Raw genomic sequence first — 15731 nt, forward strand, 5'->3', positions numbered from 1 at the left:
CTCTACATGCTATTAGGAGACAACATTAAGATGACATAGGAAGATCAAGCTTCCAAAAAAAGCATCCATTCAATGATTAATTACACATCATCTTATAGAAATGCCAAAATTGCAACAACACCCCAACAGGTTTATTGATGATGACTTTTATTTTTCACTTCACTTCTACAAAACCAATGCTGAGTACAAAATTGCCAGGACATGGCTCTGCAATAAGCAGTGGATGAACAGGGATAACTTCTATAATTTTCATAGCACTTCATTTCTTCAACAGGCTAAATAATTTTTGATCAGTGTTCGGTCAGTTATCTATGGTAGATGAGTATTATAATGCACAGTTCCCACAGAGGGGTAAAAATAGCAGTCAGAGCCTCAACTTTCAAAACCATCCACTAGATTCAAGTGCCACCATTTTCAGATACCAGCTGGAGCTACACAGGCCACACAGAGGTTTGAACACTGCACTAGCAGTTAGTACTCACAAATCAGTATACTATAGCACACAGGTATTTTTCACTACACTAACTCTTCAGCTACAGCTTTTAAGAGTACTCAAACCAGCATATGATGCTTCACCCTCTTGTGTGAATCAGAAAAACACACAAGGCATAAAGACTTTTCATGCTGTGTAAAGAAGAGCTGGGTAATGAAGTGTGTAAAGGGTGCACATGATATTTGAATGAGGAAGCAGAAAGATTTCTAATGACTCTGTAAGAACAGGGTTCCTCTGCATTATCTGCAATGACATGCAATCTGACAATTCAAACAAATCCCGTGCTAACACTTTATTTTATGTCCATAACTGAATGCTATTTACATTTCCTTTTTTTTCTCTCCAGCATTATACACACATGGGCATAGGCTGCATAGAGAAGGTTATCTGATTCTGCTGATTTATGGGTTCACATTATTTTAACACTGAGAAATCCACTGCTCACAATTAGTTAAAGGCAGAGACAAACTACCCACAGCCATGCTCTAACTAGGATGAGGATTTTCAAAATCTCTATACCCTGTTTTTTATTTGTGACTTTTAAAACTTAATAGATCTATTTCCCACCCTCCAAAGCACTCTCACTCCACACAAAACTTCCAGGAGTAACACCAGTAATAACCACTCACATCAATGGACAAGGCAGTCCTAGCAGAAAATTTGCCCAGAGAAGATGTGGCTGTTCCATTCTGGAAGGGTTTAAGGTCAAGTTGGATGAAGAATTAAGCAACATGGTCTAGTGCAAGGTGTCCCTGCCTATGGATGATCTTTAAGGTCCCTTCCAACCCAACTCATTCTTTGATTCTGTGAAAATCAAACGAGTTGGTTCTTTGTTTCTGGATGTTGCCTTTGATAATCTTTTGCTCTTAGTGAGGACAGACTTGATAGCCTTGGCTGAGTGGCATGAGTAGTGCTGCACCAGTCATTCCACAGATCCAAAGAATGAGCTGAGCAAACTCCTGCACTCACCACTTGGCTGCTGACATTACTTTTATTTTTATTTGATGTGATTATAATGTCTCATTGCCCAATCCTGGATCAGGAACACCATGTGATAACATTCTCCTCTTCTTCTTCCACTCTCTTTTCTCCCAGGCTGTTTGAAATTCTGCCTCTGTGAGCAGGATGCAGGGAATAATTGGTTGGGAACAGAACAGGCACCTGGCAACTCCTAAGAAGTTTATCTGCCAAAACCCCTTTTTGGCTGAGGTATGTAACCCAACAGTCAAACACCAGGCACAGACTCACTGAATAAGACAGATTTTTGCACAACTTCCAGGACAAAACCTCCAGCTATACAGTTGAGCCTATTCAGAAACCATACTTAAAAGAGTCTTTTCCCCCTAAAACTGGGGGCAAGTCCTTCTTTAAAGTTGCAGAGTGAGAGCAAAAAGTCCAGAAACAAACAGATAGAGTTACTACACTCCAAAGTGCCTGAATGTTTGCAGATGTTCTGCATTGTCTTAACAGAACTACCTCACCCAGTTACCAAGATAAAGACCAAATAAATTGCACATGCCATCCTCATTTTCACCTCTGAAATCTGAGAAAAGAATATCCCAAATCTTTCCCTCTTAGTATAATATTATCCCTTCTGTTGCCACATAACAGACTGCAATGTTAAGAAAACTAATGCTAAAAATCCCTCAAGCTAAAAGGATAAACCAGTGATAAAAATGTCTTCTATAATAAGGATGGATAAAGTGTATTACTTTCATACCAAAACCAGCTGGAAAGTAAGTGAATTAAAAAGTTATGATTTAATGACTCCCTCTTTCAGAATTCTGGTCACTCTCAGATGCCTGGAAAATAAAAGCCCTTTGTTTCATGTGCAACTTAATGGTGAGACACATCAGGGTCATTAGTGTTCCCATCACTGAGGTGGACAGAGAAATGCATCTGACATAAGCAAAAAGGCAAAGCAAATTGACAGGAATAAGAATGTCTACTCCATATTAATAAGACAATAATCTGAATTTGGACTAAACAATAGCTAAAAGGGGAAAAAAAGTTGAGTGTGTGTTTGGTATTAATTATTTCCTGGATATGAATTAACAGATGTCAATACGGAATTTTTTTTTCCAGAGAGATGTTTGTGTTTCTGTCAATAGTATTTTGCCTAAATGAAAAGCCAACAGTTGTTAACATCAATTGACTTGATGAGTCTTTAGTCACACCATCAATGACAGGCTTCAAAAAAGGCTGTCAAAGGAACTTAAGCAGGAAAAGGAGAAAAAGAACAACAAGCCATTTTGGCCTTTAAGTGCCCATGTTTCAGTGATACTTTCTAATAGGAGTCAACTGATAAGATCTGGGCTGGAGTCTGTCAGAGGTAAAATAAAGCTGCTTACAGCTTAGTTTGCTTTTGTAGGAGTTTTTTTCTGACAAGGCTTTGGTAGCAGGGGGCTACAGGGGAGGTTTCTGTGAGAAGCTGCCAGAAGCTTCTCCCATGTCTGATGGAGCCAATGCCAGTGACTCTAAGATGGATGTGCTGCTGGTCAAGCCCAAACCCAGCAGGGACAGTGGTAGTGCCTCTGGGAAAACACAATTAAGGAGGACATAAAAATCTGCACAACAGCAACTGCAGAGATGAGTGCAGATAGGAGAGGAACAGCCCTGCAGCCCATGGAGTCAGTGCAGAAGGAGGGACAGGAGGTGCTCCAAGTTCTGGAGCACAGATTCCCCTGCAGCCCCTGGGGAGGCACCTCTGCTCCTGTAGTCCATGCAGCTCCATAGGGGAGCAGATATTTTTTCAGCTTTATGCTTTCCAAAACCTTGCTTAATCCTACAAACAGCCATCCTATGGTAACCAGGTCTTCAGCATGAACAAAAAGAAGCACCTGTTGAGCTTGGTAAGAATGTGAGAGTACTCAAGGATAAGGACTTCAGTGGGGATGCCTGAAACAGCACTTCATACATGCAGAGGAGAGCCAGGCATCACTCAGAACCTCTGAAATACTGAAGGAAACAACCTCTTCTACTTCACTGTGGGACAAAGAGGATGAATGAAGCTCCCATTGTGTCTCCCAGCAGCCTGAACTCCCAGAATTGGGCCATTTTCCCCTTTTCTGTTACTACCTGAAAAGAGGGAAGACTGCTCATTTCCTGCCAAAGCAGGTGCAAGGCACAAACTCAGAGAAACAAGACAGGCAGGAAGGAGAAAAACACAAAAAAAAGAAAGAAAAAAGGCAACTAGAACTTAGACAGTGAATAGAAAGGAATTCAGAACTATTGCAATGACCTGTCTAACCTAGGAAGTATTGGATATGGCAGACTGTAAACAAGACCAGCACAGTATAAAAGGGTCACTGACTCCAGGGACAGCATTTCCATCCAGAAGCCAGTGGGTAACCTTTTGCAACAACAACAAAAAACCCCACTTCTTTTTCTTTTTTTTTCCCCAAGAATTACAGACACTGACAACTGACAGATTAAACCAGCAGCAAACCAGCCAAGATCTTCATTTCTCCCAAATACAATATCCTCAGCTTCACTAAATCAAATCTTGGCATACCTGGTTGGTTTTGTGGGTTTTGTTTTGTTTTTTTTAAAATACAAAATAGATGTTTTAAAGACAACTGAAGAGAGAGCAAGAGATCTATTTTAAACTGCAGCTGAACATCTCCTAAAATTCTATGATTCTATGACTATTCCATGTCCTTTCCACATTACCTTTTGCTTTGCATGTCTCATTAGCAGAGCTTCACTAGCCCTGGTGTAACCAGCTACTGTTAAGCAGTAATATATAAACAGAAAGTATAATAGAAGAAGGAAACATTTACAAGTCAAATGTTGGGCATGCAGATGTTATATAGCTGAGAGCTACTGCAATGCCTTTTTGTTTCAAAATTGCTTAAACTCAGTAAGTTTCATCACCAAAATTAATATCTGCTGTTTGTGCCACAGCAGACTGTAGAACCTATTTAGCATAGTGATAATCACCAGCTAAGTTGTGTATCTAAGACTTTACTGCACCTGCTTCTCTACCACTAACACAAGTTGCAGAACTAAATCACATCTCAGTCAAACCTTGATCATCACATGAAGCACACACTGCAGAGCAGCTCAAACACACACAAACAAATCTTGCTGTTATGTCCTGAAAACAGCTACAACTCACACAAAGGAAGAAAAGCATAGCTGTGTCTACTAGTACCAGAATATGAAGGAAACCATCCAGTTTGTTATCATGTTTCTCAAATCCCATCCTGCCTCCTTTCTGCCCCAGGTAAGACGTTTTGATTCTATATTTCTCCAGGTCTGTGTTCTTTTAAGCATATTAATGACTTGAAGATCACTAAGTAGTAGGAGATAAACTGTTCTCTGCCTGTGGTTCTTGGGAAGAACATACACCTAGACTTCTACAAACAAAAGGTCAGCATGACCCAGGTCCATGGGAATGCAAAAAGGAATAATGTTTCAAATACTCCAGATAACCCTAGTACAGCTGAGGCATCAAGGTAGTCAGTGCTTTAAAAATATGCAAGGAGAGTTACAACTGCAAAGAGTTTGCAAAATGAAGTCAATGTGCTCTTCTGTCATACAGTAAATTTTCTTCCTGGTTTTGCCTTGAAATTTTGCTGCAAACAATATCCACCTCTATTTGAAAAGTCACAACATTTTGTCACTTAGAGCTGTGCAGGGATACAATTACAGCAATGTAGCTTTCACAGGAAGGTGGTATTTAGAGGAGCTAATATCACATCACAATGAACATGAGGAAAATGATTGGAAGCACAGAAAAAGTGAGATAAAAGTCAGATTCACAAAAAGAAGCAATATGGTGAAATAGAGACTTCAGCAGTGATGCTTAGGTGCAGGAGATGGAAAAGATAATCAGAGCCCTTTGACAGATTTCCATTAGTAAAAATATCAACAGCAACCAAGTTCTGGCTGCACACAAAAGCAGAAGTCCATGTTGGCAGGATGGTCAGGCTGGCACTGCTCCAAAGCCCAGGCCTGATCAATATTCTCTCAGCATATATTCTAGTTCTGTCTGTAAAAGGGACCAGTGACCTCAACATGCCAACATGCATCTCTAGAAATAACTTCTGCTCAATACACACAGACTCATGTCTTCTCCTCTTGTTCAAAAAAGAAAAGAGCAACTGCACCTCCATCTGCAAGAAAGAAGTGTCAGAACATTCCAGGCTATGATTTCAGCACGGGAATGTTGATTAAACACAGACTATCCTCCAGTGAAGAACTGAACTTAAATGAGTACAAATGAGCCTTTAGAATTAGCTGTTTGCTTAATTCTCATTTTCCTTCTCAGTCTATTGTGGCACTACACAGTTAGGAATGATAGTTTAAGCATCTAAATCTCACAAATTCCATTTTAGGAGTGAGATGTTCTGAGTTCAGCACTGCAGTGCCCAACATTACTACACCTGCACTTCTGCCTTGAGGAACTTTCCCACTCATGACTGACCAGCAAAGCTGAGTGTGGATCAGGAACTGAAAAGTCTGTCCAGCGGTTTATACTGAAGTGATTTTCCTCCCAAATCACCCTTTTGGTAACACATCCTCAGTGTTCACATCAACATCTGCATTTTTCAGCATACTATTTGTAGTTCTCCTACAGGAGTCCTATGCAGATGTATTGTTGCATGGGGAAACTTCTGGTCCTACCCCAACATTTTTACCTTTGGATCTGCTGTCAGCAGCTTGAATGCTTGGTATACTTGTGCTTCTTTCACACCTCCACCAAGATCCAAGAAGTTGGCAGGCTTTCCACCATTCAGGGATATTATATCACATGTTGCCATTGCAAGTCCAGCTCCGTTGACTGTAATAGTAAACATCGAGTGCTTATATTTCACATGAAAGAGCACAAGATTTGTGAAAAAGCTTAAAATGTATCAGCACAACCCCATAACATGGCTCAAAATGTTACATATCTAGCTCTAAATAGGCCAGTAGCTATGCAAAGATATCCAGTGCAAGAAATAATTCAAAATCTGGTGCATACACAGCAACGTTAAGGTTTCTTTAGGATTTAGATGTGCACCTTCCCTTAAGCATGTATGAGCACAGGAAATATAATTATAGAAATGCAAAACCTTCTGATTCTATTATAAAAAAAAAAGACATAAAAATTTCAGGGAATAGCACCTACATCATGAGACATGAGGGACAAACTGACTCCTCAAGCTCCCTTATCATCACTTGATAGCAGTAGATGATGCTTTGTATTACAGACAACTAAATTTTGTGGACAGATCTCAGATGTTCCTGCAAATGACTCTTCTTTCACATTTATACCAGTCTGGAAGCATTCCCATGGGTAGGAACATCCTCTAGCCTAGGAAAAGTAGATGGGGATTATTTTTCCCCAGTAAGCTGCTCCTGCTGGACAAAGTCAGACTCCTGTGTCACCTGAAATTTGACAGCAATACCTAATACTTAAAAAAAAAAACCCAACGAAACAACTCAAAAAACCCTCTAGTGTTACCACTTATTGTTTTGGGTTTTTTTCCCCAATGTTTTATGAGTTTTATTTGTTTGTTTTCTTTCTAATTGAGAGTAAACTCTCACTGTCACTTACTGAATCAACTGCTGCACATTATCAAAATCTCCTAGATTTATGGTTAGAGTACACATTTCAACAATGTAAATGCTGGACATTTTCTCACCCAGATGAGAAAATATGCCTAATTCAATTAGAGTCATAATAAAATGTTTTACTGACTAAAAGAATTTGCAGAAAATGAAAATTATTTAGAGCATATCTGACTTTTTTACTTATCTCTTCTAAACAGCAGAGCAATTTCTGCTCTACTGAAACGTCAGGAAAATAAAAACCTGGCATTTTCCTTCTAACAATCAAGCAGCTTCTTTAGCAGCTTTCCTTAAAGGGAAATGAAGCTCAGTGTATAATTGTCAGTGGGAATGGCATGTTTTCACACACATATTTTTGCAGTGTCTTTTAAGTAACACAAGTCTTACTTTTGAAAATTAATGATTGATTTTTGATGGCTCTCCTTGTTTTGTTGTAATTACTGGGAAAAACAATTGCATCAGCTTAAAAATTCGGATTGTAGAAACCTCACAGGCTTCTCCCTTAGCCTGAGTTGTCTCTGACACCACTCATGCTCTGCATGTCTACTGTGGCCTTCAGCACAGCTTCAACACAATTTGAGTTTCATTCCTGCAAGGATTTGTAGAAGGACAGACAACCTCAGCAAAACAGACTGAAATACTGTCAAGGGTGGGCTGAATGTCAGAATGCAAACAAAGTCTATACACTGAACAAGCACGAATTTGTCTTCAAATGACTTTTGGATTTATTTGTTCTTACCAAAGCAAGCAATGTTTCCATCCAGTCCTATATATTTTAAGTCATATTTGGCAGCTTCATTCTCTATAGGCTCATTTTCAGACTTGTCATCCATGGCAAATATTTCTTTTTGCCTAAATTCTGCATTGTCATCAAAGTTTATCTTGGCATCAAAGCAAACAACTAGAGGAGAAAATAAAACAACATAAAGGCATTTAGAGTTTACAGTTAGTCAGAGTTGTTGAAATATTACAGCTACTGCAGCAAGGAGGGGGAGAAAGTTGCTTTGGGAATGATGCTGCCTCCAGAATATGATCAGCTGAAGTTTTAACACTGAGTCCAGCAGCAAAGGGAAGCTTTTCCTTAAATTCTCTGTTGGGAGAAGATAAGAGTAAACATCTCCACACCACACAGTCATAGGAAGATCTTCTGTGCTTGCTTTAAACAAAGTTTCTGGAAGTTATGAAGGAAGTTTCTAGGATTTGGACAGGTGTGTACAGTAGTTTCACAAGAGAGTCTACTTTAATATTCTGAGAGCATAACTGACATAACAGGTAACAGGTTTGCAATCCAAAGCAGTGTTTGGGAACATGCAGTCAGTTAGAGCTGAGCCATGCAAAACACTTTCCTTAGCCATGTTTGGAATTTATTATGTTATTAGCTATATACACATTATTTCGTTCAAGATCTCAAACAACTTAAAGTCAAGGTATGCTAAAAATGACCAAAAGACTACCTTGAAATAAGGAAAATAAAGCAAATACAAAACTTCCCATCAATATCCACATCCATTATGGTTGTAAAAACAAATTAAGAAGTACTGAAAGCTGACTATATCAAACAATAGATGCAAGGGACTGGTGAGCAGCCACAATATCCACATAAACACACCAGTAACAGAGATGTCTATGGAGTCCTATTTGCCTATTTACTGACTCATTATTTCTATGGCTTTGCATAGGCAAACACCTCATTACATTAAAATGTTCTAAGTAAATGTAAGGCTATATACTTATCATATCACTATTTAAGTAATATCACTTGTGCTGTATCCAGATTATAATTACTGATTTAAGTATCAGTGATTTCTCAAGGCAAACCAATCACATTTCAGTGCCTTTAAATGCTGCATCCAGAAAAAATCCAATAGTTTTTCTGTTTGCTGAGGGGTTTTATTCATATTGAAATATGTACATGGCCTGGATGAGGTCTGCAGCATCCTGGTCTAGTGGGAGATGTCTCTGCCCAGGGCAGGGGGTTGGGACTAGATGATCTGTAAGGTCCATTCCAACCCCTAAAATTCTATGATTCTACATGTGCACGTGTTCCTGAGCACTGCACACATCAGGAGGTCAATTACAACTCAAAAGACAATTTTAGTCTTTGATATAGATGCACATCATTTAAAATAACAAAACACACAACCTTTTTTGATGGACTAATGACTCTTTTTCTTCTTTAAAATACAGTTGTTTAAATTATGAGAAAATATCTGAGCAAACAACAAACAAAATATTTAAACAAACAGGAGAATCTTAACTGCATGTCTTGATTTGTATTTGGCTGGTTTGAGGGTTTTTTTGCTGTTGATGGGGATTTGGTTTTTATTTTTTAAGTGTTTGACTTGTAACTGATAACAGGTTAAATTAAAACAGTGTCAAATTCTGTTTCAGTGACTGCAGTTTCAGAGAACTGATCATGAATGTCTAGAATAAATCTCTTGGAAGAGTCTAGATCTTACCTGGTCAAACATCATGTGGGAATGTACCAAAAGCAGAAATGTCTGCAGCTCATAATATGTTTCTACTGTACTAAAGCTGCTTTAATCTTTTTTTTTAGCAATAAACTAAGACAATTTTTCTTCTTCAACCCTTCAGTTCCTTAAATTGCTAAAACAACTCAAAGCTAAGAGTGCAACTGCAGTTTCAGAGCTCTGTTTACCTTACACACAAACATCCTCAGTGTCAGATTAACAGAATCTCATTTCTACAGAACATTCATCTTTAACAAAGGCCACGCTGTACAAAGTAGCAGCAAAAACATGTATTAATATTTATCAAACCATTTTCACTATCAAAAGCACATTGTTACATGCATGATAGATTACACAAATGGATTTTTCTTCTAAACAAATATCAAAGAAAGCTCCAACACTTGTATTTAGGAAAGTGCTTCTGTTTTTGCTAGTGGTGGAGGATTTTTGTCTTCTGCCAATTCAACAGTTTACACTGAGAGCAAACAAAACAAAGAACCCCCAAAATGGGCAGTCACAGATTTCTGACCCAGGACTCTTAACACAGAACTTGTTACAAAATTAAACACACACCACGATGCATTTTCTGATGGAAATTCACACAAGAGGAAAACACAAAACACAGCAAGAAATAACTCCATCTTATTCATTACTTTGACAGGAATAATGTTCTTCATACAGAGACTTCTATTTGATCATTAGAAATAACTGCATTAAGCCACTCAAATGTTCTTCCATTTGTTTTATCTTTATTCTTCGTCGAGACACTTCAGATGGGGAAACTGCTAGCAAAAAAGAAATGAGCACAGGAAGACTCCTGAGCATGTCTGCTAGTAAAATGGCTTTCACAGCTTGAAACCCACTCTGTTTCTGCTCCTCAGCTTCCAGGATGCAAAATACAAGGGGAAAAACCTCAGAGAAAACAGCATAAAAACTCCTACCATCCCTCAAATTAAGCCCTTCTTATATACACAGCCATTTCAGAGAAGCTAACTTGGTAACTTATCCAAACCACTTTTCTCCACAGTACCACCTCATAATACTCCAGCAAGGATGCAAACTTGGTACCACCATGGTTCTTTAGGACCTTTAAGGACCACATCTGGATTTCTCTCATTCCCAACTGTTCTCTCTGTCACTTACCTCTACTTGTCTATCAATTTCTCCTCTTGGTACCCATCAAATATGCCTTCAGCACCTCAATGATGCTCTTATTGTGTTCCCTGTCAGTGCTGTCTCTGCCCTTCTCACTTCATTCCCAGTGTCCACAAACCTCTGCAGTCCCCACTCACTAACACCCAAGAGGTTTTCTTGGCAGGATTACATGACTGAGGTGATTTAGGGGCTGAACTGGGAAATTTGCCCTTTGCTCTGCCAAAATAACAGGACATCAAATTGCTTCTCTCCTAGTCACTTGAGCTACTTTCAAGCCAGTGAGTGTGAATACCAGAACAGGTTGATCCTGGCACAAAAAACTCACCTCAAGCTCATTTCTCTGCCTGATTTTAGACAATTGTCATAGATGCCCCAATTTCTGCCATCTGACTGAGCAAAAGGACTCCTGGGTACCCTCCATACTGCCCTGTAGTGTAATGTTATCTTGGTCAATTAAATTCCTGGTACCCTCCATACTGCCCTATAGTGTAATGTTATCTTGGTCAATTAAAAAAATAATTCCAACAAGTTTTGAGAGAGGAAATTTTGGTTTTATGGCATCAGTGAACTCACAAAATACACCTGGTGAGTACATCAGTCATAGCAGACAGACCTAGCAAAAGGATTTTGTTTTGAGATGAACATCATAATCTGCAGGAAAGTTCCAGCAGCTTTTGTTGCACCTATTTCAGAGATCCCATTCATCTTCCAAAGGTCACAAGTGTCATGTGCTGCACATTGCTAGAACGTGAAAAAAACAGACTGTTCTCTTTCCAAGGCTCTGTTTCATTGTTGGGCTTTCACTTCACTGTGCAACTGGAAATGAAAAGGTCCTTCTCACCTCATTCCCAACGGATTTTAATGGATCTATTTAAATGGAGGGGGAACCAGCAGACTGTTGGGTTCTGAAGGCAAATTTTCCATTTAAAATAGAGCCTGCAATAGAACAGCTCAGGTGAACAGCAGAGCTTCGTGTTCCTCCCCCCAGTACACATTTCAAAAATTGCAGGAGCCAATGGACCCAGAGTTAGTTGTTGAGAACTTGACTTGTATTTATTAAGCTCAGTGAGTTTAACAATGCAGAAACTATTGAATCAATGTGCATGTTATTATGGTACCTCAAACGAGCTGGAAATCTGAGCACACAGTGCTGTAAACGATTCTCAGACAAAAATAGTTTTGCTGGAAATCATTCCATGAAGTAAATATCCACAGAGCTGAAGGATTCTGGTGGCAAGAAGACCAATAAACTTCCCCTAACCAAGCAGGAATTCGAAGAAGGTCTGTTATCAAAGCAGAATTCATGCCTTTAAGCCATGAATATGTTCTTCTAGCTTAGTTTAACCTGAAAACAGCTCATTATGTGAAAAAAACCTGCTAAAACATTTGATCACTTTTGTCATTGTCTCTGAATTATCCTCATCACAGAATCACAGAATCAATCAGGTTGGAAAAGACTTCTGAGACCACCAAGTCCAGCCTAAGACCTAATACCACCAGGTCAACTAGACCATGGCACTAAGTGCCACATCCAGTCTCTCCTTATACACCTCCCTGGGCACTAATGGACTTTCTCATAAAATTTAATATCCCTTTGTGTATTTTTTCAAATGTCACTTTACAATAGGGCATTCAAGTGTCCCAGAGCCTATTTTATAACAAAGAGCACCATCTTTTAAGATGCATTAATAAAGCAGGATTTATTTTCCATCTTTTAGTGCTTTTCAGAGTTCATTACCATTGTGGGCAATTCTATGTCAATTCTTTTGCACTTGGGTTTTTCAATTAAAAGGGGAAAACAAAGTTGGGCAATTGGAAGGCACTGCAAAGCCACAAATCAGCATTTGAATTCCTGACAAACTGAGCCAAAAAGATGGATTTTTAGTGAAAAGCTGTTTATTTTACAAACTAGCTCTGGGCATATAAAATGCATTTTAAAAATGCTAATTCTTTCAATTGTTCAGGACTCCTAAGAGGAACTTGTGTTCTTAGCTGACATAGCAGTGATCTTTTTCCAAATGTTTCCAGAACAGCAATTAAGCAGCCACATTCCTAATGTCTGCTAAAATGGGTAAAAGTTTTCCCTTTCTGTTTTTGAATTTCCATTTTAATCTGTAGGCAAATCTTATACAGTTGATGAAAAGCTGGAATTGTCTTTCTTGACAAATACTGATACTCAAGAAACATCACTAGCACTTCCCAATGTCCAAGACACCTCTCAAACCACAAACTGATCCTGCAGGTAAAGCCTCTACTAGTCACTAGTGTTTGTGAACTGCAGCCTTGGGCACAGATACCTCAGTTAGCTCCCCCTGAGCTCCACAACTTCTCATCTTTAGCATTTAAATCGAAGACAAGAAACGAAGAGGGACAGGGCACCAATACCACAAAATTAGGAATGACTGCATGGGTAAAAATGCTCTGCCATCAAAAGAAAGAGTAAGGTGGTAACAGTGATCCACCTGGATCAGCCCTACCCGATTTCAATGGCACAAGCAGCTTTAGCTCCTCCAGTCTTCACTTTTGTCCAAGTTAGTTGGATAGAAATGACAAATAGAAGGAAAGATTTCAGCTAGAAAGCAACTACTATAATAAGGTGAAAGCTAATCCAGCTCCTTATTTTTACCCTATCCCTTTTCAGCCTTGTAGTCATGGTGAAAGCAGACAAAGATTTGCTCAGAGAGGGTGTGGAGTCTCCTTCACTGGAAATATTCCAGAACCATCCTGTGCCATGTGCTCTAGGATGATCCTGCTTGGGCAGGGAGGTTGGATGAGGTGACCCACTGTGGTCCCTTCCAACCTGATCCATTCTGTGATCCTTTTCTTTTTTCCCCAAATGTAGCCAAATGTCATTTCCAGCTGAAATCTGTCCTGTTCCCTAGTAGGCTGCAGAGTCATGCACTTCAAATTTTAAATTACCCATAGGCACACAAACATAAAGGAGCAAATTTCTTTCCAAACAATCTCAGTAATTCTCGTAGCATTAGCACACAAAAAAACCCAAATAAACACCACCACAAAACCACTAAACAAAAAGAACCCAAAACAAACCCAAGCAAACCCAAACTTTGTACAAGAGCAGAAGAGTGGAAAATGTTGCTGTTTCTCACCAAGCAGAACATGTAGAAGCTGATACTTCCAGTATTTGGATGAAACAACAAAAGGTATTGAAATGTAAAATCTGCCATGGGAATATTTATGAATGTTGCTTAAATTACATTACAAAATGAAATTAATGCAAAGCTGCTGCTACAGCCTTCTATGCAATTTAATTTATAGTTTGCATAAATAAAGAATTATTATGCATTCATTTGTTTCCTTCAGTTTCTTACCTTGCCCTTCTGGAGTTTCACCAAAGGGATTCACTTCAACCTGAGTGGCATCAATTTTCAAGAAAAGATTATACAGCTTCTTAATTTGATCTGCTGCCTAAATTTGATCAGGAGATTTACAGTTACCACACAGAAAAAAAAAAACAAAACAGTTAATGTTTTCAAGGAAAAGGTAAACCATTATTGATTATTTTTAATGCATTAAATTGCACACTAGCTCCAGATAATTACTGCTTTTATTTCTGCTTTTCTTAACCGAATTTATATAGCCTCTTAAATAGCTATAATGCAGCATTATGATACTGCATAACATTTAGTAAATGTGCATTTACTGGAGATTTTCTACAAAATAAACAGTACAATTACTGGGACAAGTTTAATTTGACAAGTGCCTAACAGTCCATAATGATGTAGATCTCAGTATACCTGAGAATAAGTTGCATCCACATTAATCAGTCTCAATTCAGAAACCACAAAGCAGTATGTGTACATTAGTGACTTGATAAAAAAAACTCCCTATTTCTCCTGCCTACATCAGTCTGAAATGCTTTCTTGAAGAACTTATGCCTGAAGGATGTTGTTTACTCATTACAAGATACTCTCACTTGTTCCATATTGTCCTCATCATCTTTCTCTGCCTGATTCTGTGGCCAAAAGTATCATCACTGACTACTAACTTGCAAGTCTTTTGTTCTTATAACATTCTTCCATTAATAGAACAACTTTAAAATAGCAACATGAACGTGCACAACAGAATCCCTTTGGTTCATTACACACTGACATCCTATTAGCTGAAATATGTTTGCAGATGAAGTGCACCAATAAAAAAACCATTCAAATTTGTCCCTTCATTACTGATCAGCTAACTGAAGTACACAAACCAAAGATATTTGGGACTTCTCCTGACAAGTGAATTAGAATAAGAAACCCCAGAATTCAGCTTTCTCCTACAGTGTCAGTCATACAAAAGAAAACATGACTGGAAAGACTCAACCCCAACTCCAGTTTTACCCAGAGAGGTTATGGACAGGTTATCCCTGAAAATATTCAAGGTCATGTTGGATGGATTTGAACAACCTGGGCTAGTGGAAAGTGTCTCTGCCCATGGCAGAGGGGTTGGAAAGAGATGAGCTTTAAGGTCTCTTCCAGCCCAAACCATTCAGGGATTCTCTAAGATTCTTTCAAGTTACAGTAAGCAGCACACAAATTGCTTAGGAAACCTCCCCTACTCAAAAGTTATTATTGAAGCATCCTCATGAGTTTTGACATTAAAAAAATGATCAGTTATAAATCTGCACCCACCAAGGCAGCAGTTTCCTTGGCACAAACACTTGGGCTGACAAACTACCCCAACAGCACATGGGTTAGGCTATCAGCAGTCACACCATGGAGGAAACCTCACCATGCAACCCCTCAATGATTCTGGGCAACCTGAAAAGCTGTGACTGCCACATACTCTGCTGGAACTATAACAGACCACCAGAATTGCTTCACTTTTATTAAGGGCTGCTCCATCTTTCAGCACCTCTCTGAATCAGGCAGCTTAATGTCAACACTTCTCTTTCTCAAGGTCTACAAGTGCTGAGCCTCTTCAAGGCAAAGCATAAAACCCCAACCCAGAAATAGTGAATGCATAAGTAAATACAAGGATTTGTCTGAATAAAAACTATGTCCCTATGCTTCAGTAAATTCCTTTGAGCTGACAGCATGGGGAGAGAA

General features: G+C 38.9%; 1 protein-coding gene across 1 annotated transcript in view; it reads right to left on the reverse strand.

The window, feature by feature from the left end:
- The window catches only part of SUCLG2 (succinate-CoA ligase, GDP-forming, beta subunit), a gene marked incomplete at its 5' end in the record, with an annotated part of 104346 nt that overhangs the window by 48072 nt on the left and 40543 nt on the right, over positions 1–15731 (reverse strand). The window contains 3 exons of the mRNA XM_009074282.1: positions 6139–6281; positions 7794–7955; positions 14013–14109. Of these exons, the coding sequence (XP_009072530.1) occupies positions 6139–6281; positions 7794–7955; positions 14013–14109 (402 nt within the window). The remainder of the gene's footprint in view (positions 1–6138; positions 6282–7793; positions 7956–14012; positions 14110–15731) is intronic.

This window comes from Acanthisitta chloris, unplaced genomic scaffold, assembly GCF_000695815.1.
Source record: "Acanthisitta chloris isolate BGI_N310 unplaced genomic scaffold, ASM69581v1 scaffold1355, whole genome shotgun sequence".
Lineage (NCBI taxonomy): Eukaryota > Metazoa > Chordata > Aves > Passeriformes > Acanthisittidae > Acanthisitta > Acanthisitta chloris.